Source organism: Meleagris gallopavo, chromosome 2, assembly GCF_905368555.1.
Source record: "Meleagris gallopavo chromosome 2, MGAL_WU_HG_1.1, whole genome shotgun sequence".
NCBI lineage: Eukaryota > Metazoa > Chordata > Aves > Galliformes > Phasianidae > Meleagris > Meleagris gallopavo.
The window spans coordinates 14723447-14747096 of NC_139405.1; the positions used below are offsets into that span (position 1 = coordinate 14723447).

General features: G+C 43.6%; 3 protein-coding genes across 12 annotated transcripts in view; 2 read left to right on the plus strand and 1 right to left on the minus strand.

Moving 5' to 3' along the window:
* Positions 1 to 4061, minus strand: part of BMP2 (bone morphogenetic protein 2) — a 236864-nt gene extending 232803 nt beyond the window's left edge. For 7 of the 8 annotated variants that reach the window (XM_085219021.1, XM_085219023.1, XM_085219020.1 and 4 more), the window contains exon 1: positions 3197 to 4057. The gene's annotated coding sequence lies outside the window, so the exon portion shown is untranslated. Of the gene's footprint in view, positions 1 to 3196 lie in introns of all 8 variants that reach the window. The other variant, XM_085219026.1, reaches the window with a different exon arrangement.
* A 3477-nt stretch (positions 4062 to 7538) lies between these two features.
* CCT4 (chaperonin containing TCP1 subunit 4) lies at positions 7539 to 14125 on the plus strand. The gene is made up of 14 exons (XM_085219013.1): positions 7539 to 7814; positions 8181 to 8233; positions 8511 to 8600; positions 9067 to 9175; positions 9623 to 9765; positions 10589 to 10710; positions 10788 to 10920; positions 11274 to 11413; positions 11710 to 11806; positions 12125 to 12235; positions 12477 to 12607; positions 12708 to 12942; positions 13534 to 13647; positions 13916 to 14125. Exons 1-14 carry the CDS (start codon positions 7697 to 7699, stop codon positions 13928 to 13930), a joined length of 1611 nt encoding a protein of 536 aa, XP_085075139.1. The 5' UTR covers positions 7539 to 7696; the 3' UTR covers positions 13931 to 14125.
* Positions 14126 to 14274: 149 nt separating this feature from the next.
* Positions 14275 to 22543, plus strand: FAM161A (FAM161 centrosomal protein A). Of its 3 annotated transcripts, none has more exons than XM_085218999.1 (7): positions 14275 to 14794; positions 15218 to 15468; positions 15904 to 17082; positions 17515 to 17682; positions 18852 to 18951; positions 19896 to 20038; positions 20597 to 22543. In XM_085218999.1, exons 1-7 carry the CDS (start codon positions 14678 to 14680, stop codon positions 21072 to 21074), a joined length of 2436 nt encoding a protein of 811 aa, XP_085075125.1. In that variant the 5' UTR covers positions 14275 to 14677; the 3' UTR covers positions 21075 to 22543. The 3 variants fall into 3 exon arrangements, with proteins under 3 accessions (XP_085075125.1, XP_085075126.1, XP_085075127.1); XM_085219001.1 differs by lacking the exon at positions 14275 to 14794 and adding an exon at positions 14865 to 15097; XM_085219000.1 differs by lacking the exon at positions 17515 to 17682.
* Positions 22544 to 23650: the final 1107 nt, after the last annotated feature.

Sequence of the window (23650 nt, forward strand, 5' to 3'; positions counted from 1 at the left end):
GTGGAACGAAATGAGAGATTTGTGAATAGCCACATATGTATTCTTGAAGATAGTTCTAGAGGGGAAGAACAGAAAAGATACTGCAACTGGAAATAAAATTGGTTGTTCCACTTCAACTATGAGTAAGCCCAAAGGAACACGATGCATAAAATGAGATCGAGAGGATGCATCTTAGCTGTCCTTTCCCACATTACAAATCAAAAATCACTGCAACACCTATAGCAAAGCTCAATAGCAGAAGGTCTCCAGGCAGCAGAATTTGACCTCGTTGAGGGTCAGTGACCAGGGGACATGGCAACCTGCAGCCACCCAAAAGCAAAACAGCCTTTAGCCACAGCAGGCAGAAGGGCTGGCACCGACATCCACCCTGGCCACTCACAGCAACCTTGTGCTGAGACATGGGAGTGCCTGCAAGCTTTACGTCTTGTCATAATTGAGAACAGCAGCCATTTCTCATCGCAGCTGCTACCCCAAGCTGTGCACAAGGACCAAGTCAGCGTTCATTATATAGCCCTCCTGAAATCCCGCAGAGAGCAAATCACACCCAGAGTTCAGAGAAGCCCAAGCTATCATCTTTCATCCAAGCACATCAATGTAAACATACCCTGTGGCTTTCCCAGAAGACTGATGACCTCTCATAGCAGCCTAGACACTTTGCAGGCTACTTTTTCACCTTCTCTTTTTGTTTTCATAGCCCTGAAAAGGCAATGCCTAACACAAAAACTGTCCTTTGGGCCTGACCAGTTTTTCCCAGCACACAGCCCTCGGGTAGGAGACCCCCTTGTGCCAGAAAGCCCTGGCTGCAGACCTGCACATCCCTCAATTCCTGCTCCCTGACCTCACAGGGGCACAGAGGCAGGCACACACCCAAGGCCCCTCCCACCTGCTGCCAAAAAACACCCACCTTCCTCTGCAATGTTTTGCTGACAGCAGTGAGAGCTTCGTTGATTTCAGCAACCAAAGCATCAAAAACTTGCACAATACTTCAAGACCTCTTACAACAAACAAAATGCTTAAACACTTCCCCTCACCACCCTTCTAGGAAAATACGTTGCAAAGAGCAAACTAAGTTTACAGGAGAAATATGTGAATCATACAATATAGTAATAGAGGTTCTTCTAAAACTCATCTGTACCACTTGCAGAAGTTATTATATATCACCAGTAATGCAGATTCCTTTCCCTTCAGGGAAACTACCCAGTTCCTTCTAAGCATTTCTGAAAAAGTATCTTGGAATTGTTTAGACCCAAAGCCACTAGTTATGATCAGCCAAGGAAGATCTCTGTTAAAGGAAGTAAGATGCAAAAGTACAGGAGGACAGAAGAATTGGAATCTTACAGATCTCACTGAGCCAAGTTTGTCTTAATTCCTTACAAACCAGGAAGATACATCTGTTCAGAGAGACAATATTATTTAATAGACCCCTTTTGATGAAGTTCTGTATCACGTTTTAGTAAAGGCCGTTATTTCCCCACGCACACATGACCTTGCTCATCATCAGCTTTACGAGTAACAACCTGAAATAAAGATGTTGTCATATCACGTGTTGGTTGAGCCAGACCAGACAGTCCTAATGAACTGGATCTTCTGATTTGCATTATCAAAAACCTGAAGGTCACAGATTAAAAATATATTGGTAGAGTTGATGTTGCAGCACATGATATCCTCTTCATTTTTTGTACATATCACAAGTGTAGCTAGCATTATTATAATGATGTATGTGTGTAAAACAAGGAAGAATTTCCTCTCTAGCTTCCTCTTTGCAATACCACGTCTACCCCCCTTTACCTGTGTATTTCTGTATCTGTTGTAACCTCACTATTTCTCTTCTCATTACAAAAAGCAGAAAAAAACAGCACACTTTCCTGCACAACTTACTCCAGATTACAACCTACCTAGGTTTAGCACAAGGTTGGACTAGATGATCTCCAGAGGTCCCTTCCAACCCTACGATTCTGCAGTAACAGGCTGAGCAGAACTGTAAACTGCAAGCAAAACCGAGACGAGTACTAAAAATCTCACAAATACCTGTGAGGTGTAACACGTGATGGAAAAGCCTTCATGACATAGGTCACAGCCACGATGAGGCCGATAAAAGCAGCAGCATCTTGCAGAGGCAGGTAAAGCAGGCTCGGTTTTCAGACTACAGAAGCCTCGTTCCTCACCAACACACAACAGTGCTCCGCTGCTTATGCAAACTGCACTCTTTTAAGCCAAGTGCTGCCTATAATTCCTCTTCAACCTCAGTCCCTCACATCTTATCCAGCACAAGATGCAGTTTTAATCACAACGAACTCCTCCAGCCAGTTCTCACTCCAGCCTCTTGTGCATTTTCACAGGCCTTCTTTCTGCCTTCACACCATAATCCTACAGCCTGAAATCATTTTCAAGTTAGGGAAGCTAATGGCGTTATTCTGCTGTACTTCAAAAAATTCCAACCTGTGCACAAGCAGTTTGCCCTGTATTCCCACCCAGTGTATGTGTTTTAAGTAACTGCTGCAGCCCAAGAACAGATAAAATGTCAATTGTTCAAAACTCACTTGAACAAGTCACAACATTTACAGAGCATTTCTTTGAAAAACACTGACATTGCTATTGTTTCAAATTACTAAATACTTCCAGAAAATGTAAATCACCACAAATTCCATTCTAGAAGTTTAATTATAGCTGCACCTACCAATTTCAAAAGTAAACCCTAAAAAGCAAGGTTGAACGTTTTCTCGAAGCTTATTTTATAATTTCTGCACAATCCAAGTACATACAACTGCAGAAAAATATTACTCGGTACCATCCCCATTCCCCAACTACCAAAAGCAGAACTGTCGTTCCTGTAAACAGGAGCAGTAACCAGCTTGGACATTTCCTTTTGTTTCAGTGCTGCAGACGGACACAAGCAGCTGAGCGACCTCCCCCAGTGCTGGCTGGGGCCAGGGCAGCGAGGAGAGCAACCAGGGCGCAAAACGCCAACTTTTCCATCTGCGGGTGGAGTCAGACAGCTGCTGTTCTCCCAGCTCTGCTCCGCCTGGTTGTTCCTCCCCAAATTCCTGTTTCGGTCCAATCCTGCTTTGTAGCTCCAAATGCTAAAACAAACCTTTGGATGTATGACAAAGGTACACCCATACATCTCTGAAACAATCTTAAAGGCTAACAAAAGCCAACTGGCTACTAAAAAGTGATCAGTAGTAAATCTACTTACCACATAGCAGCTCAACTTGCTGTACTGTTTATCCCATCCCTCTCATGAAAGGAAGATCACCTGGGGGAAGCACACTGAGCACTAAACAAGCTTTCTCAAAAGCTTGTGTCAATTTTTTCCCTGGCTTTTCTCTTTGAGAAAAAAAAAAATGTTACATGCGTTCCTTTTCCACTCACTTGACGAGGCTTTTGTTCTTTCTAGAGGTCCAAGATCAAGCAAAGGAAGGCCAGAACAACCAGCAGTGCATGTGGGTGCATCCCCTGGGCATTGCAGCAGAGGTGCGTGCTGTTCCCTCTCCTCGCTCGGTATTTCAGAATCAGTCACTAAGTCTCACGGAGTCATGTACACAGAAGAAACTCTGAAAAAAAGAGAGATGACCCCTGAAAAGGCCTCCACTCAGAAGAAAAGCTGTTCTCTTCAAGGCTCAGACACCATGCAGCTTTGTGGGCTGCAAGGGAATTGAGAGACCACATCGTCTTCAGTGCAACAGACGCCATTTCGAGCAGCAGTTCCTCAGAGCCCTTGGGTTGGCACAAGCAGGAGAGAGAGGAAGCCCAGCAGAGCAGGACAGCAGGACAAGGTACGTTGCTCTGCACCACTCTACTACAAAGGGCAGCCTGCTCTGGAGAGCTGCCCCTGGAATCACTGCAACTGGAGGCAGGGAGTCCACATCGTGCTGCTGCCTTGATCAGCCTCTTCTGCACAGGACGCAAAATTAAACCACCACACTTGCTCAGCAAGCAGTGCACTGGCACAGACGTGCTCCTTCACAGTCATCTCCAAAAAAAATACACCCAACTGGAGGTAGAAATGAGGATGCCTCTGAGGGCTCAATCTTGCTTGCCAAGAGGGATCTGGTTCACGCTTTACCTGTGAAATACAGAGATATTTATCACAAGTGAGAACAGGCTTTGTGTCCACAGAAACGAACATTCATAAAAGAAAACAATCTTTAAATTCCTGGTACTTTTTATCAGCTGTCCAAAGGATCTAGTTTGTTCTGAAGCATGGCAGCATATCAAGAGTAATTTCAACCTCTTTAAAACATAATCAAGCAAGACAATAAATAGCAGCTTTTATTTATTTATTTTTTAATATATTCAGGAAATAACCTCTTAGAGCAAGACCGATGTTCTGCTGTCACCTAGAGGGAGAGGATGGAATCATCCTGGGTACTATTCCACATGGAAATACTTTACCAAAGAACTAGAGCCTGTACTGGTGCTACTGGACCCCTTAAAGAAACTGTAATTCTTCTAAGACTCAGTAGCATTTATCTCAACATTCTGTCAGGATTCAGCCTCCAGCAATTGCTTTTCTCCACCTTAACCCTCTCTAGAGGCAACAAACCCCTACAGAGAGCTGATGAAGGAAAGGAAGGACTTCAGTCTGAGTAAGTGCAACTGCAATTTCAGTTTCTAGATACACAGAAAAATAGATGTCCTCTGTGTTGCTGTTCACCCAACTCCGTTTTGTATTGAGGTGCTCATCTGTTTTCAGTTCAGTAAGTAGAAGTGATGAGGATTATCAGTAGGGACAGTCCCTGTCCCACACTGCCTTTCAGCAGTTTATCTGCTCTTAATTCTTTTTGTAGCATTATGACCAGGAAGAGATCTGCCAATCTGACAGAGTAGAAAAGAACCACGGACTTCTAAAGATCAGAAAATCAAAACTGGTAAATCAGTCTAAAAGAACAGTGAGAGTTCTTGAATTCATAGATTTTGGAAACAGAGATCAGAGCACATTCATTGCACTTAGACTTTGTTGCCTCTGACTGAGCAAAATAAAACCTTCAAAGTCATAGAAACAGCGTGCCATGGACAAGCAGTTGTTGTTCTACTCTTCCCTGTGCACCACACAGCTGTGCTTGCCCAGGTGGAAGGAGCCTAAAAGGAGAATTCACTGCATTGAAGGTAGAGAAAGCAGTTGTCTTCCTCATCCTCCTTCCCACCTACCCACACCTTGTTGTCTGTCCCACTCTCATACGGATCCCCAGGTATCTCTAAAGGGCTGAGCTTCGTTCTCAGCATGCCACTATCTGAACACCCCTCCTCTATACAGCTCAATATACACACAGACAGCGTAATGCTTCTACCACATTCAATCAAGACTGGTGACAGGTCCAAGTCTCACCTGAAGGACAGAGTACTTCTTCAAAAAAATAAGTGGAAAGAAATAAGACCAGGATCATCTGTATACATGTTTACTGTATGATTTATCATCACCTTCCTCACCACTCCCTGGAAATTCTGGAGAACAGAACAGTCAGAAATAACGCTAAGAAGGAAAGAAGAACAAGATAAAAATGCAGGCATCCCCTCGTCTAAATCCAGCTCTCAAACAAGTCTGGAAAGCTTCTGTACATGCTGGCTCTAAGCACAACTTAACACAAACACTGTCCCTTGGGCCTGACCAGTTGTATTTATCCATCTCAGATCCTACCCTCGCATGTAACAACTGCATTAAACACACGCTAACGATTTATAACTCAGACCAAGTACAACTTCTACAGATGAGAAGCTAAACACGAGGAGACAGATCTCAGTAGCGTCAGCCTACAATTACTAAGGCAAGTGCTGATGAACCTAAGACAAACCCAGGCATGCTGGCAGCAGTTAGCAGGAATCCTAACGAAAAACTCAAAATTATGTATAAACCCAGTCCAGACCTCTGGAAAAATAAAAAGGACTTCTCATAGGCAGCCTCCTGAAGAGTATGGAGATCTTAAATCTATTCACTGGATCCTCCCAGCCCCTTCATCTGCACCTGCTCACAAGTCCATCCTACTTAACTTTAGCCTTCACTCCAATAGGAAACAAAACTTTAACAGCAAAGTTTTATGTTAAGTCAGCTCAGATAAATCTTCCACAAGCAATATTAAATCACAGGTTTAACGCTGTAAGGTAACTGAAAGCACAGCAATGACAGCATAGTAACAAAGTCCTAGGCTGCAGCAAGTGGGGATATGCTCAAATGCAACAGCTGTAGGCACAGAAACAAAGGAAAAAGTCTGCTTATCCTTGGAAGGCCTCAGATACAAAGGGATCTCCAATGAGATGCCCTCAGTTCCACTGCCAACCCATAAATGAGGTCTGGGAAGGGGTGGATCCTGACTCCAGCCCTTCCAGTCACTCAGGTACGCTGCATGCACCTGAGCTCCCCTGGGTTGGCCCTGCCTTCCCACCAGGTGCTCAATCACTACTTTAAGCCACTACTTAGCATTTCTACTATAATGGGCACCTATGAAATGTCTATATACAGCCCTCTGTCTGGACCAACTTTAACAACCTTTACACTAGCCCAACAAATCTTTAAATTCCACAGTCACACATACCAACACTCACTAAGCCCTCAATCTAGCACTGCTCTGAAGACCAGCTCTAGAAAGCAACCCTGCCAAACCAAAATTGCCGGTAAGATGGCAGCCACTGACCACAGAAACCCTAAACTTAGATCAGCAGCTTGCTTCATTCGCAGTAAAAACACGTGTTCTACACCCTGCAATGGAGCAAGCAGCAAGCCTCAACCCTAAGTTACCTTTAATATTGAGAGGCTTTTATTTTAACCAAACACAGTTACGTATAACAAGGTGACTGTGAGAGCAAATTTCAGCCTTTATTTCCTCTAGAATCCTGAGGAAAAAACACCCAACCACTGCCATGGCTCCTAACCCTAGTGCCATAAGTGCAGTGCTGAGCACTGTGCTCACTGCTAGCAGTATTTCCTCCCAGAAAACCAGGTGCATTGTGCCATTCTGTAGCATTACTCAACCCCAAGCCCAGTCCAGCAGATGAGAAGAAACACCTGCCCAAATGTATACCTCACTTCTAATGGCAGCTATACCACTGTGTATGCACAAAGGAAACCAAGAGCCTGTCCTGAAGGCTGCAAGGCGACCAGCTGCAACTCTACAAGTAGGTCAGCCGTTCTTAAATCCTTCTGCTGACTAACAGTGCTTTATCACGGCAATACCGTTAAGCAGGCCAGGTCTTAGCACTGCTGCTATCACAGTGGCAGCACCACACTTCGGGTTAGAGACCCTGACCACCCTGGGCATTTAGGATTCCTCTGTGCTGAGGATGCTGAAGGTGATACTGACCCAGGCCAGAGACTATCACTATCGCACACCCTCTGCCCACAGCCTGGATACGCCTCTGCTCTTACACTGCCTTCTTAGCCATTAGAAAAGGAACACTAAAAGACAACCACCACCCACCCTCAGGCAGTTCCACCACACAGCCAACAGCAATGCCACTCTCGAAGCGCCAGAGCACCTTTAGGTGTCCGCGCAGCTCGCCTGCAGGGCGGGAATTCCTCGCTCCCAGCGCGCAGGCGCGGCGCGGCCACCCATCGGCGTGACGTCACGCGCTGCGCCGGCCGACAGGACCCGAGCGCGCCCAGCGGGTTGCGGCGGCGTCTTCTGGAAGGTTCGCGACTCCGTGAGGGGGGCTCATCCGTCTCCATCCGCCGTCATCGGGCGTCTGTCGGCGGCGAGCGACGATGCCGGAGAACGCGGGACCCAAAACCCACGGCGGCGCCGGGAATCGGGCCAAGGGCACGTACCAGGACCGGGACAAGCCCTCGCAGATCCGCTTCAGCAACATCTCCGCCGGCAAAGGTGAGGCGAAGGCCGGCGGGGCCCCGGCGCTGCGTGCAGGGAGCGTTCCGGGCTGCTCCCGGGGCCGTGGCGCTCGGGGGAGAAAACCCGCGGGGTGGAGGCTGCGCTGGGCGGCCGATGCGAGCCCTCGGCGGGTTAAGGCACGAGCTGTTCGCTCCTACTGCGGTAAAAAGGGAGGTTGTACCCGCTTCGGAGAAAAGCTGCGAAATTGGCATGTTTTATTATCACTGCGCTGCTGTTGAGAATGACTCGATGGTGGTGAAACGGGGCGGGGGCTGCTTCGGAGTGGGAGACGCTGCTCAGAATCGAGTATGAGTGGCTGTAGCTCTTGAGACCAGCTTGCAAATGCCGTTCTTCTTTTTCCAGCTGTCGCTGATGCTATCAGAACAAGCCTTGGACCAAAAGGAATGGATAAAATGGTAAACCTTTTACTGAAAATACGAAGGCGGTGAGATTGCTGAAGAAACTGCAGTGTCTTATGTAAATCAAGTCGACCTGCTCTTTTGTCTTAAGCTGCTTTTCCAGGTTTAAAATATTCCTTGTTTTTATGATCTGATGTTATTTATTTGTAGTAAAGCGTAGATTAAATACTTATCTAAGTTTTCCTGACGGGGTTATTTGTAGCTGTCTGACACTGAACATCAAGATAAACGTTTGTAGTTACCAGTCAGTGTTGTTGTTTCTTTTCTCTCTCAGATTCAGGATGCTAAAGGAGACGTGACAATCACTAACGATGGTGCTACTATCCTGAAACAAATGCAGGTTTTGCACCCTGCAGCCAAAATGGTAAAGTCTTCTTCCGTTGCTTGCACAGTGATACGTTAGAGGTTCATTTCTGGGACAAAAGAACATTGATGGTCTGATGGCCCTAGGATACAGTAGTCCGGGCTTGTCAGAAATTATAAATGTAGCCCTCTTCGATTTGGTTGAAATGGAAATGAGCATTCTGGGACCCTTCTAAAGGAAAGGGGAAAGATTCACTTGTTAGATAGGTGAGATCAGCTCCCTCTTAGCTTGGAAGAAAAGCTGCTTGATTTCTGTGGCTTTTATTTTGTTGGAGGCTTTTGTTATTGCTTCAGCCAGTGGATGAGAAGCTGCAAATTAGAAGAGATAAGTCCTGGTACTGTGGGTACTTCTGGTAGTGCTGTTCTTTACTATTTCTCTTGTTGTTGGTTTTTTTTTTTTTTTGTAATTGTCAGAGTTTTCAGTTAAGTAGCATTATATTTAAACTCTTTTATAACTCATCATTTAGTTGGTAGAGCTGTCAAAAGCACAAGATATTGAAGCTGGGGATGGTACTACATCTGTTGTTGTCATTGCCGGAGCTCTTCTGGATGCCTGTTCCAGACTTCTTCAGAAAGGCAAGCATATTTTTATATGCTTTATTATTATATATTTATATATATATATATAAAAAAGTATGAAAGTCTTAGCTACAAAAGCTGGTAAGTACTGCATACAGCTTTGTGTGTGTCACAAAGCTGAAAGTAGCTGTTAAGTACCCTAAACATGAACAGGTAACTCGAGGTTTTGCTTATGTCCTGCTTCTGATTAAGATTCTCAGTGCTTAGCCTTTCATTTTGAGCTGATTGCATCACCATCAATACTGAAAATAGTAACTAAATGGGATGGTAAATATTGCCTTATAAAAACTCACCTAGATTATACTTCTTATGGACAGAGAATTAAGATGATAAACTAAACTTGAAGCTGGTGATTCTGTAGTTGAGTAATAAGGCTGGTTTGGGGAGGGGGGAAAGACCATTGGTTTGCAAGGATGACCTAACAACCTTCTATATTATTCACAGGAATTCACCCCACCATCATTTCAGAGTCATTCCAGAAAGCTTTGGAGAAAGGTATTGAAGTACTGACCAACATGGCACAGCCAGTTGAACTGAGCGACAGGGAAACCCTGCTAAACAGTGCAACTACTTCCCTGAACTCAAAGGTATGGCTGATACGTGAACTTGATGCCTCCAGAGAAGCTGACCCCAGTTGGTGCTGCTGTTTACTTACTAAGAATCCTGCACATCACGAATCTACTTGCTTTTGAGGCAGTGGCTGCATTATGTTAAACTGACTTTTTAAAAAGCTATGGCTGATCAAGATTGAGTTGACACACTGAAGCTGAATTTCAGTTTGAAACAGTTGGTGAATCCCAAACATTAACTGCCAAGTGTAAACTACATACACAAACTTAAGATGAAAACAGTAACAGAAAGAACAGGTGGGACAGGGAGAGCTGTTGCCAGCTTTTCATGTAGGCAATTTTTAATTGTGAGACAGAAATTCCTAAAGCAGCATCAAAAAGTGGAGATGAATTGCTTGCACAAACTTTGTTCCTGGAATGGCTGCGTTTCAGAGCTCTTGATTTTCCCTAGAGAAGCAACAGCTCTGATACAAGCAGAAATTGTTCTCCATAAAATTCCTTTGCACTGTTCAATCTTTTCTTTACAAGTGCGTTTTCATTCTGGCTGAACTCTAAACAGGCTTATTTTAAGAGTTAAAGAAATAAAATAAAATATGTTTCCCAAAGTCCCTGAGCTTATTTCTTTCCACCAGTGAAGCTGTTCTTAATGGTGTTACTTAGAGGAAAGAAGATACCGTGTTGAGGTACCTGGCTGATGGACAGGGAGGGGAATTTTCTTTTTCCAAAATGATCAAGTCAAACTAAAATACAGTGAGAAACTCCTACTTGTTGATGATCAGTGTTAAATCACACATCACTTTTTTTTTTTTTCTTTTTCCCCTTCCATCGTTAAATCTCTTAGGTTGTGTGTCAGTATTCCAGTTTACTTTCTCCCATGAGTGTGGATGCAGTGATGAAGGTGATTGACCCATCTACAGCGAGCAGTGTGGACCTCAGAGATATTAAAATTGTGAAGAAGTTGGGGTAAGAATTTGCAGGCCTGTGTCTTTGTGGAATTTGCTTCCCCAAGCACTGGAGTTATGGATTGTTTTTGCTTGCAGAGGAACAATTGATGATTGTGAGCTGGTGGAAGGACTAGTCCTGACTCAGAAGGTGGCAAACACAGGTGTAACTAGAGTGGAAAAAGCCAAAATTGGCCTAATTCAGTTCTGCCTCTCTGCTCCAAAGACAGATGTAAGTTTAACTGTAACTAAAGTGAGAACTGTAGTTGTTGGAAAATGTAAATGTAACAACAAAACACATACCTTGTTTAAGATATGGTAATGTCTGCTCTATTCCACAGCTATAATGAAGGCCTGCTAGTAGAGAACTCACATTACTCATAACTCTTAAATATAAAGAATTTGTAGTTGGCATAAGAAAGAATAGTTCAGAAGTCCAGTACTTCTCATAAAACAATTTCTAATAGTACATTTTACTGTAACCTGTTTGTACTTTAAATCACAGGCTATTAAAGAACATACAGCATCCTGATGCTTGTGAAACGAGCAGTTGTTCATGATACTTGATGTTTCTTTTTTTAATAGATGGACAACCAAATTGTTGTTTCTGATTACGCTCAAATGGACAGAGTACTGCGTGAAGAGAGAGCTTATATTCTAAACTTAGTTAAGCAAATCAAGAAGGCTGGATGCAATGTGCTGCTGATTCAGAAGTCTATTCTGCGGTATGTCAGTGCTGGTTTGCTCGCCTACTGTGGTCATTTGGGGAACAGCTGGAATTGTTTGCAGTCCTGGAAAGTGGAAGTCAAATATCAGCAATTGCATTTCCTGATATTTGCAGACACAATCTGTCACTCTCACAACCAATGCTAGTTGTGTCACTAATGTATTTTGGATTTAATTATATCCCTATGAGATAGACTGAAGAACTTCAGCATTACTACTAAGAAGCATGCAAATGGCTCATGTTCACCCAGTTATTAAAATAAGTTTGGACTGAGTACTCCCCTCTTGTTTTTAGGGATGCTCTTAGTGACCTCGCCCTACACTTTCTGAACAAAATGAAGATCATGGTGGTTAAAGACATAGAAAGAGAAGACATTGAGTTTATATGTAAGGTAAAGTGAGTTACATAAATGTTTACTAAAATAACAGTTGTGTATAAAACAACACCAAAACTCGATTACCCAGCCAGTGCCAGTTTGATCACACTTTAACAAATCTCACATTCTGAATGTAGTGTAAAGGCAGACAAGATGTTTCACTGACAGATGTTCCTGTTCTGTTGAGCTGTCCCAGTTTTAGAAAGATAGGGGGTGGATGTAAGAGCAGTAGTTGTAACTGCATTTTACTGAAGTACAACTGTAGAGCATGCCTGCTGACACTGCAGTTCAGATTAAGTGTACTTTTTTTTTTTCCTACTGTTATTTTTCCAGACCATTGGAACTAAGCCTGTTGCTCATATTGACCAGTTTACTCCTGACATGCTGGGCTCTGCTGAGCTGGCAGAAGAAGTCAACTTGAACGGTTCTGGAAAACTAATAAAGGTGAGTGAGCGACAGAAGATTAATTCCTCCTTAACCCTTGCCAATTCTTTTAATAACAACTACTAACTTAAAAGTAATAACGTAAGTCCTAAGAGGCCTTAGGTACCTGCTTGTCATCCCTGCCTAGCCTCTGGCTTGCAAAGCATGGTGGTTTTGCTCAGCAGACCTCAGTACTGTTACTGAAGTCACACACACCAGATGAAGGCTTTTCTCTTATTTCTGTTGTTTGGCTCGGTTCTAGATTACAGGCTGTACAAACCCTGGAAAAACAGTAACCATTGTGGTACGTGGATCCAACAAACTTGTTCTAGAAGAAGCTGAGCGTTCAATTCACGATGCCCTGTGTGTCATTAGATGCTTAGTTAAGAAAAGGTAACGTGTTCATTTGGCCAGAATAATTTAGAATGTGAATGTGGAAAGTTCTTTACGCACTTTACGTACCTTGAGATTTGACTTCAGTTTCTGTCCCCAGAGCTTTAATTGCAGGAGGTGGAGCACCAGAGATAGAGCTGGCACTGCGCCTCAATGAGTACGCCCGCACTTTGAGGGGCATGGACTCGTACTGCGTGCGTGCCTACGGGGATGCACTGGAAGTCATACCATCTACACTGGCTGAAAACGCAGGTCTCAATCCTATCTCAACAGTAACAGAGCTGAGGAACAGACATGCTCAAGGAGAGAAAACAGCTGGCATTAATGTCAGAAAGGTAGTAAAGAAGCTGTATATAGAACTCTGTAGCTTAAATAAATAGGGTATTAGAAGGAAAATATATTGCCTAAGTCTAAAATGCAGAGAATGAAATTCTTTCTAGAACCAGTGTTGAGAGAAATAATAGCTTGCTCTCTGAGACTGCAGCAGCTGAGTATTGATAATAGCAGATTCTTGTTCTGTATCTGTGCCATTCAAGCACCTTCATGTGTCTCTTCAAAAACATTTTTCCAGCTAAAATCTTTCACAGTGAACTTAAAACAAGTCTGGTTAGAAGGGTCATGGGGTAGTATCTGCAGGGGAAGGTACTCACAGGAGTAGCACAGTGGGATAGCTTCTTGTTTGTGCATTGTCACTACATTTGAACTGATAACACCTATGTCTGGATTTTCTTTTGGCTCATTTTGAGTGGATATGTCAAAATAGCAGCAGCAGCAGACCTTTACAGTAATATTCCTGTTAGGAACTGAGGAGTGCAAACTAGTTGGTAGTCTAACTCAGCACAACATCACTTTCAGGATTCTGTTAAAAGCTGTTAAATGTAGTTGTAGGCTCACTTGCACAAAGTGAAAGCAACTTTCTCTTGCAGGGTGGCATCTCCAACATCCTGGAGGAGTTGGTAGTCCAGCCACTGCTCGTGTCTGTGAGTGCACTGACTCTGGCAACAGAAACTGTGCGCAGTATCCTTAAGATTGATGATGTGGTGAGTAGTGTTTGTATCTTTTTTTATAAAGGCAAGAATATGTGGAAACACAAATTACATGATCAGCTATTTCATTCTACCTCCTCCTTACTTTACTTGCTATGTTTATACCATTTGGTCATCTAATAAGGGCTCTGGAGAAAGTGAAACTGCTGTTGGCATAAGCAGTACTTTAAAGGAAGATGTTACAGTGACTAACAATTACGTTTTTGCTTATATATTTAATGTAGTGTGTGGACCTTTTACGTGTGGTGTTGTGCTCTTGCAGGTGAACACTCGGTAAGCTGAATAAAGGAAGCTGGGACTGTGCTCTGGAGCTCCTCAGCTGTAGTCTGAGCTGCAGCTTCCTCACCAAAAGCGCCTGTGTGAATTGTCTTAAAAGGTCCACAAAGGCTTATGTACTTTTCTCACGTTAATTTAATACAGTTCCTGGTTTCAAAAAAGAAATGTTGTTTATCAATAAACAGGCACTAGTCTATTTGAGTCTTTGCTTTATGATTCACTAGAAAGTAGGTCAACTTCTGTAGTTTGAATTGAACTAGCATTTCGATTAGCATTCCATATCACTGACACTTCATACAGCAGTTTACTACAGCAGCACTCCATCTTTTATAGTGCCTCTGCCCCCAGCTGATCCAGACCCCCCTTCCAGTTCGTGTGTTCATCCCCCACTTTGGGCCGTGGCCCGGCCCTGCCTGCTGCCCTTCAGCTGTTTCATTCTACGTGCACGCCATCCTATCGTGCTAACCGGGCCCAGAGCTCAACGATGCCTCCTCGGAGAGGTGGAAGACCATCCCGCCCCTAGTTTACCCGTACTCATTAATCCCCCGTTCATCTCGAACACAAACGCTTTAGAAAAGGAGGTGACCAACAAGCGGAGCCAGCCGCGCCCATTCTCACCGTCACCGCCTCCTCCTCCAGCGTGCCGCGGTACCGGGCCCCGAGGCTCCGGGCCGAGCGGCCCCGCCTCTCCCCGCCCGACGCGGTCCGGCCCCGCCTCTCCACCCTCCGACGGCGGCGGCGCGCGGCCATGGAGGATCCGCGCGGCGCGGAGCCGCTGCCCGCCGCCCACTTCCGCGCTGCCGTGCAGCCGCACTGCCGGCCGCCTGCTGCCCGAACCCAATGGGGGCCGTCGCACAGCGCGCAGGTACGGAGGGAGCGGCGGGGCCGGGCCGGGCGGGTTACGGAGCAGATGGGCCGGCCGCAGAGCTGTAAGGAGCTTACGCGGAGCAGCTAATGGCTTCATTTTACAGTGCTATGGAAACGGGCGGCGGAGAACCTTGGCGGGGAGGAGGGGGCTGTTAAGGCTGTTCTAAAGCTGTGTTCTAAGCATTACAGGGACAGACTTTTTGTTATTTAACTCCGTTTAAACAGCAGTCTCAAGCCGTAAGTCACTGTGCAGGAAGACCGTTCCATGCAACGTGCATTAAAGTCTGCATGTAGGTAACAGGTATGAAATTCAGCGGTAGTGTTTCATTCATTAGACAATTAAATGAAGCAGTGCTAAAAACCTCATTCCCCTTTCCTCTGAGTCAGAAAGCTTGACACAGAAATTCCTCCTCTATCCTAGGGGGAGCTGGGTGCAGAGCCGGGCCCTGGCAGCGAGCAGCCCCTCACCCCAGACTGTGACACACAGACAGGCTGCTCCAAGCTGGGCACCTCAAACCAGGAATATTACCTGAAACTGGAAGAGCTGAAGAATGCCCACTTGGAGACAATGGCAAAATTAGAAAGCATGTATCGGAACAAGCTGTATTTACAAGGAGTACAGCCCTGGGAGAGGAACAGTGCTAACAGTGCTACTTCCAAGGTCTGCTGTAGGTAAGTTTTGCGGTACCTTTGGTCTGGAGGATCTTTGCAGACAGCAGTACATAGGGCAGGTACGTACTGCGGCTGGGAACTGCTGCTCTCCCCCTTTCCTGTAAATAGATAATTACAACAAATTTAGCTTCAATTATTAAAATGCTTGCTAGTATGTACCTTGCTAGTATGCTGTCAGACTAACAAGTGTGCACACAGCAGAAATTGGGCAATGCGTTCAGTAAAGCATAGTGCCTTGCCTTGTTCCCAGCCTGGATTTCCTTTGTAACTGTGATCTGGTGTCTGTACCAAAGTTATCCCTTCTCCTTCCTTCTCTCCTCTTACCCTCCAAGTGCTCTTCATCTTTCTCCCTCTAGTGAGGGCACTGAAAACAGATTACTGAATCGATGTTGGAACAGATTCAAACCAACTTCTCTTTTTCCCCCCTTTTTAAAGGCCAACGTGGGAGAAGAGCAGATATCAGCCTCTAAATTTGCCCAGATCCTTCTCTGACTCCAGCATTAGCGATCCCTTAGGCTCGAGTGTGTCTCGTGGGTCCGACAGAGAACTAGCATCTGAGGACAGCTGTAGTGAAACCGGATCATTACTATTTGCTAAGGAACGGATTGCAAGGATGTGGGATGGCTTCTCAGTGGATGACTACCTCCCCCCCAGGAAGCACAGCCTGCCCACTGCAGCAGCTTCCAGGACAACACGGAAGCAGAAGGCATGGTCACCAAAAATCACCGTGCCCAAGCCCTTCCAGATGACAATTAGAGAAGCCAGAAAAAAAGAACAGAATGTCAAATCCAAGTCACAGATTGAAATGGAAAATAACCTACTGAAGAAGCAGCTGGAGGAAGAAGCAGAGTGTCAGAAAAAGTTCCGAGCCACTCCAGTGCCCGCTGCAGTCTTCCTGCCACTCTACCATGAAATTGTGCAAAGGAATGAGGAGCGCAGGAAGTCTGTGAAGGAGAGGTGCAAACTCAGGCTCTTGGCTTCTCAGAAGCCATTTAAGTTCATTGAAAGAGAGAAGCAAAGGGATGAAATTAGAAAAATGCAATTAAGAGACCTTTCCACACCTGAAAAGAAAACAAAACCGTTCAAAGCAAAACCAGTTCCCAGATATGTTTATAGCCCGTCTGTTAGAGACAAGCTAGAGGAGGAAGAGCTCTACAGAGAAATCCGGATTAGAATGAGAGCTGAGGAGCTGCTGCGAAATGCATCTCTGCCCACCAGCAGGCTGGCTCCCAAGGATGTCAACAAGAAGAAACACAAGTGTGCTGAACCAAAGGAAATGGAGCACAAACCCAAGATCCAACCCAGAGTTCCAAATTTTGACCGACTACACCAGAAGTTTCAGAAACGGCTCCGGCAGAAGCAGCGGGTGAAACACCTCACAGTCTGTGAGCCGTTCCATCTCCGCACTCCGTACATTCCCTCAAACAAGGGGAAGGTTTTGAGAGACATTCAAGAGGATGAAGAAAGGCTAAAAGAAACACGCTGGCCATACGCCTCTCCAAGGCGCAAACCCCAAACCAGACACTCAAGTGCAAATTCACCTCTCTCAGGATCTGGAGAATCCAAGTCACCAAAAGTCACACAATCCTCACAACGAAGGCTGCAGGCCCTAAGGTGACTCCTGCAGTGATGTCTGTGTTCTATAAATACCTAGAGAGAATTCTTTTGTCCTTCTACAGGTGTAGTTAATTCTTTCATGCAGTGAATATGGGTCTTAATATATTCAGTTGTGTGCTATCGTTAAGTCCTTAGACTAAATGCAGGACTTCACTAATACTGGATTTTCTAGAAGCAGTAATGCACATTTCTGCACACGTCCGTAGGAAAGTGAGAAATGGCCGCAGTTTCTCAGGATATGTCCCAATCCCTTACAATGGCACATACCCATTTATACTAATCCCATTTGTATCCCCCTCCCCCGCCCCTCAACTTCCTCCATCTTTTTTTTATTTTTTTAAATATTTCAAATTCCCTTTGCCAAAGCTTCCTTTGAAGTCTTGTGCTTGATTTCAAACAAATTCAGCCTCAGTTTATTTTTCCACCCAGGAATTCACATGAGGAAAAGAGAAGGCTGGAAGAACAACAGAAAAGAAACAGAACAAAGCAGAAACAAAGAACAAAAAAACTGCAGAAAATTGTAATGACTCGGGCTGAGGCCAATGACCCACATCAGAGCCTCGCTCAGGTCTCTGAATCCAAACTAAAGGCATTCAGGTATTTCATTGCATTCCCTGAATCCTGAACCTCTCTGGCTTCATTGTATGCTAAGCATACAGCGTTAAAGAAAAAACCCAAAGAGTCTGAGTTTATATAATTACATCCCTAGTTACAAATAAATGTGGCCAAATCTCAGCTGGGAAATTGTTGCCCATTCTAACACCTCTCAGTACATGATTCCCTGTTAGATGTCAGGAGCACGAGCGCTAAGTTGACAAATGAACTGAAGAGGAAAATAAGATTAAAAAACAGCATGGAAGAAGGATAGAGGAATTACTAGACATCTTTGCAGGGTGAGATTAGTAGGTGTTGGTATGGCTTTGCACAACTTTCTTCTTCCATAGAATCATTTAAGTTCATTCAAGAGCAAACCTCACATTACAGTATTTCATCAGATTTTAGGAGCATAGTAAAACACTTGCAATTAATTATTCTCTGCATATAGTATTACACTATTACAAAGCACAACTAGTTCCCTCGTGCTGATGGTTTAAGGTTGGCACAAGAGTTCAGCTTGACAATGCTTACTGCAGCACAGGCTGGGTAATGAGGTACATGAAAGTAAGGGCTCTTATGAGAGAACAAACAAATACCAGTGAAGTTTGCTCCCTCAGAATGGTGACAGAAAGGTTCGCTTGCCTTAATGCACAGCCCTACTGCGGAAATTCAGAGACAATGTAGAAAGAGGTGGGGAAGGCAGAAATGTGAAAGTTAAGAATATAAGTTAAATAACTAAACTCAGGCAGCCCCTGTTGGCTTCACTGGGCAGGACTTCTCTCTGCTTATCCAAGAAGACTACTTCAGAAATAGCTTTGTCCAGCAGTATTCCAAGCAAGCTGATGTTCTGGTAGTGAGGCCCTGGCACAGCTGCCCATAAAAGCTGTGGTGCCCCATCCCCAGAGTTGCTTAAGGCCAGGTTGGATGGGGCCCTGGGCAGCCTGAGCTGGGGGGAACAGCCCTGCCCATGGCTCAGTGGGCTTTAAGACCCCTTCCAAATCATTCAATCATTCCATGAAAATGAGACCGTAAGCCTAATTCCACCATAAGATAATATATCTTATGCATTTTTAACCAGGACCATACCTGTCATGAGCAATTCAACTTTTGGCTGTAAGCACTTCTTGTACTATAGACAATTGATTTCTGTTGTACTGTGTTTACTTTAGGAATTCCTCAAAGCAGAGAACGCAGGAGTATTGGCAAGAGTTGCAAGAAATGGAAGAAAGAGTAAACCAAAGGCCATTGCTCTTGGAAAGAGTAACTCAGGTTGTCTCGTTTGTCTGTTTCTTAATCTCATCTCCAATTACTGTATAGGGAACTTTTAGTCAAACGTTGTTAGCAAGTTATTTAGGCTAGTATTTGTCCATTTTAATTTCTACTGCTCCATCTCCCTATAAATTACTTTTCTGTGTCTAAGCATTTATAGCATGTTTGCACAGGGAAATGAGATGTTTTAAAGACATCCTCTGGTTCAATTATAACACACATAGCACTGAGTCAAACAAATCTACAGCAAAAATGAGAGGTTTAAGTTGGGAGAAATGCTAAGAGAACTTGAGCATTTTCATGTAAAGTTGAGACAGAATTTTCATCTCTGCGTATCAGTACAACAAAGCACTGGTAGGTAACACGGTCCCTGACTGCTTTTGGAATAGAGAGACAGCAGGATATAGATGGCCCATTTGTCCCAGTTCTCTCATCCCTTCTGGGTGGGTTTCCTGGCCCAGCACTGCTGCAGGGCAGGAGCATGCATGAAGGCTGGAGGACAAGGCCTCCTCCTCACCCAGCTATTACTCGGAGGAACAGAGCTTACAGCTCAGCTTCACAGAGAGATGCAGATTTGTGCAGTGCATCAAACAGTGCTGTAAGAGAGTAAATTAATGTCATGTTTCAGAGCAGCAGCTCCCACAGAGAGAAGCAGCCCTAGGAAGAACACAGCTGATGTTTCAGGTTTGCATCTTCCCTCCACTCCCTCAATAGCAGTATATAGTATCTCTTTGTTACCAGTAGATGTAGGGAGCAAATTGCATTTGAACCAGTACAGAAAAGGGAGGAAAATCTGCTATAAAGTTCTCAAGTAGTTTTGCCATTATTAGCTGCAGTGAATAATTTAACTTCTCACATGCAAATAATGAAACAATATTAATATAAGCAAAAGTATCTGAAGATAGGTATTTAGCTCATACTTAATCCTTGTGTTTTTCCTACAGAATAATGCCAGAATAGCTGCAGAAAAATATTATTCTAACAGACTGAGAGCTCTGGGGGTATGCCCAGACTTTGTTTCAAAGAAAGGACAAACAACTAAATTGCTAGAGTGCTACAGTGCTGAAGATTTTGATGCCAAAGAAAGGTAGAGATCCTGAAAGGCTTTTGGTTTTGCCACTGCATACCTAGTAATTAGAGCCATTTTTAATGCTGAGAAAATTATTTGCAGTATTTCCAAGTAAATATTTTAGTGTGTGTGGTTAGCTTTCCTGTACTGTTTTTTCCTGAATTAACTATTGTTTCATGAGTCAGAGAAGAGTACTGGATATATTGTACACCACGCATTTCAAAGAACAATTAAAAGTAACATTTTTAATTTGTTCCTTTAACCAAGATTTCAGGAAGGTTGCTGAGAAGTCATTTCATTCTGTATTACCTTTACTTTTTTTTAAATGCAAGCCTTAAAAAATACTTCTCAATACCTATTTGTATTATGACAAGAAGGAAATGGAAAAAAGAAATATATAAGCAGTACTGTTACCTTCTATCATAAAAGCAGAGTCCAGTGTTCCCTCTTTCCCAGTTCTGCCCCAGTCAAGACTGCCAGGTTTGGCCCTAGGTTATCTGAGTATTTAAGTCTTTTAAAACCTACTGGAAAGCATTCCGCCTGAGGATAAAAATCACATACAAATTGTCTTTACAGAGCCATCAAGGATAAAGTGAAAGAAAGGGAATTCTTTGAGGAAGCAGACAGCATCAGTCCTCAATCTGAGCAATCCTTTGAGGAAGAGAAGAGAATAGGCATCAGAACCCCCAGCTGGGATGGTGAATCTGCTGAGAGGGAGGAAGAGACACAAGCCAGACCTCAAGTTCAGCAACCTCACTGTGCAGGGGAGACCAGGTCCAGCCCCACCTCCAACCAGCACCGTGAAGAAGAGCAGAAAGAGGAAAAGGAGGAGGAGGAAGCAAAGGCAGGCCTTTTGCTTGGACATTCCCTAGAGGAAGAGAATGAAGAAGAAGAGGAGGATGGGTCAAGACCCAGCTCTCAATCTGATCAGTCCCATGAGCAGCAAGAGGAGAGTCAGTCTGACCCTGAAGCTGAGGGTGCTTTCCAATATGAGGATGAGGAATATGAAAGTGATGATTCTGAAGAGAAGCCCAATGATGACGAGGCTGACTGAAGGGAAGGCAGATAGGTTCCACAGCACCAGGCTGCCCTATTTTATTGCTGGCATTGAAATAGACACCAAAACCATATCTTTTTGCTACTAATATTAAAAACTGTGAATTTAAGACTTAGCTTAACAGTCTTCCCAGCACAAGAGCTATGTTGATTTTCCAATATAAAAGATTAGGTTATTCATTGCTACCAAGAAAAAAAAAAAATCAGTTATTTCACATTCCTCTTCTTTATTCTGGACTTCAGTGACACTCACGCACTTCTGTTCCTAAAGTGAACAGCAACCAGTGTTTAAAAATGTCTTGTGTACTGCATTGTTAAATACTGAGGTCTCAGCACATCCAGCAGTAACTTGCTCTTGCCTCCCAGTTTCAAACACTGGGGACCTTTCAGGCTCTGTTCCTGCGGTATCGTCAAGGATGGCAATGAAGCAACAAGGGTTTGTTGTGCAAGGCCTCAGGTTGTGTTTAGTAGAGCAGCTACAAGACGACAACCACAGTCAGACAAAAAGGACAAGTTCACCTGTTTGGCTCCTCCCAAGCTGGACTGGCTCAGCAATGGTCCAGGAGAGTACCAAGATCAGAAAAGTAGGAGGTGACTGCTTCTGGAAGAAACAAGCTGTTAGATGGGTCAACATGAATGTTTTGTGCAGCTAATATAGGAATAGTATTACTGTTACTGAAGGCTTGGCACACAGAAGATAAAAAAATGCACTAGAATATATTGAGAACCATCATTTTTAGTTTTCACTGAGCTCTAACAATGACAGACAAGTGAGGTAGAAGAATAAAGTCAGTAGAATATCTCAAGGAAAAAAAAAAAAGCATCATTCTGCAGATTACTACCCAACGGAGATAGGAAGTTGTGCTCTTTCACTTCTGTTTTGTTTGTAAGAGCTCTTTCGTGATCATGTAAAGCTACCATCAACATAGCAAGTGCTGACATTAACCTTCTCGCCTCCTTATAGAGACAGTCAAGGGATACTGTGAAAAGAGAACTTTATAACTTCAGATAAATATGCACCCCTACTCAGAGCTTCAGCTACTACTCAACAAAGAACACAAAAGGTTAGGAGAGAAAATAATAAAACTTCCATATCAAACAGAAGAGAGCAGAGCATAATGTGGCATCACATAGGCTCTAAAAAAACACATTCATTAAATAATAAACACAGTATTTGTTGAAGTGACCACACCTGCACAAGCAGACGCAACAACTAAGGATACTCATTTGGTGTTTCTGTGTTTGCTCTACTCAGGTTTCCTTCCACACTGTACCTGTTATTATTTATTCCTCCTGACTCTGAGAATCTGTGTCTCACTGTTTAGATTTTCTTTTTAATTTATTTTTCACGCGTGGCATAACTAATACAAATTTGAACCTGTTTTTTTGTTTTGTTTTGTTTTTTACTCTAAATCTACATCCCACATCTACCTTATTAAAATATTAATTATTGCTTCACAATGAAAATCATAGTTTACAATCTTGACAACCCCACAATACAAATGAGGTTTGTTTGCTTGTGGAAGTCGTTAGACTTTAGTTCTGAAAAGTTATACAATAAATTACTGAGTCGGGTATTACTGACACACAATCACACATTACTGTTACAATCTCTTTATTGGACCAGTTTTTGAGTTGTTTTGAAAGAAGGCAGAAAAGCTTTAGATTGTGTTTTCTCATACAGAGACTATTTGAAGAATTTTCAAATCCAAGACATTCAAATCAGTTTTTAAAACCTGACAGCACTTAAATGTTGAGTTTTCTAAAGAGTATAGCTATATAATCAAGCCATTAGGATAGAGTATAAGAAACATTACCAAAAACCTCCCTTGAACTAGGAGGTAGAAAGAACAACTTTAAGATGAATAGATTTGAAGAATGCACAGATAAATGGGATAACAAGAAAGAGTCAGCACAATTTGGAAGGTTGCACCTCAGTTTTCCTAGCATTTCTAAAGCCAAGTGGAACTATGTAATCAAATGTGATCCAGCTGAGATGCTTTACCCTAAGTTTACAAGGGGTACTGAACAATCTGCTATCAATGGATCTTAAGTAAAATAAATCCCACTGTAAAAGAAGAACAGTACACATGAATTAGTAGTTACTCAAGCCATAGGAAAAGACAAGATCAATTTTACTGCCCACCACCAGAGTCTGGAGACCAGAGAGGAGGCAAAGAGGCATGAAGAAGGGAGCTTAGGAGCTTCCCAGGGGCACGCTGACCAGAGTCAAGGAAGAAGCAGACACCTGGCACCTACTGAAGACCTGCTCCAGGAGGCTGGAGAAGTGTCAGGGGATGCAGAGCCAGAGCATCACAAATAGAAGCTATATGCTTGCAAAGGAGAAGCAGGAATAAATCTACTGATCTAATACAGCAATTTAACAAAGACTTAATGAGATCTGAAATGGCAAAGCATGTTTGATTATTTACTGTACAGAGAGTAACGTTAAACACTTACCCAGGAAGCTTCCACGTTGAGTCATAAGGTTCAGAGTTGATCTTCTTGCTTTCTGCATGCTTTCTCAAAGGAGCAACGTAGTGTGTCTATTTGGTATCTAAATTGAACATTTGC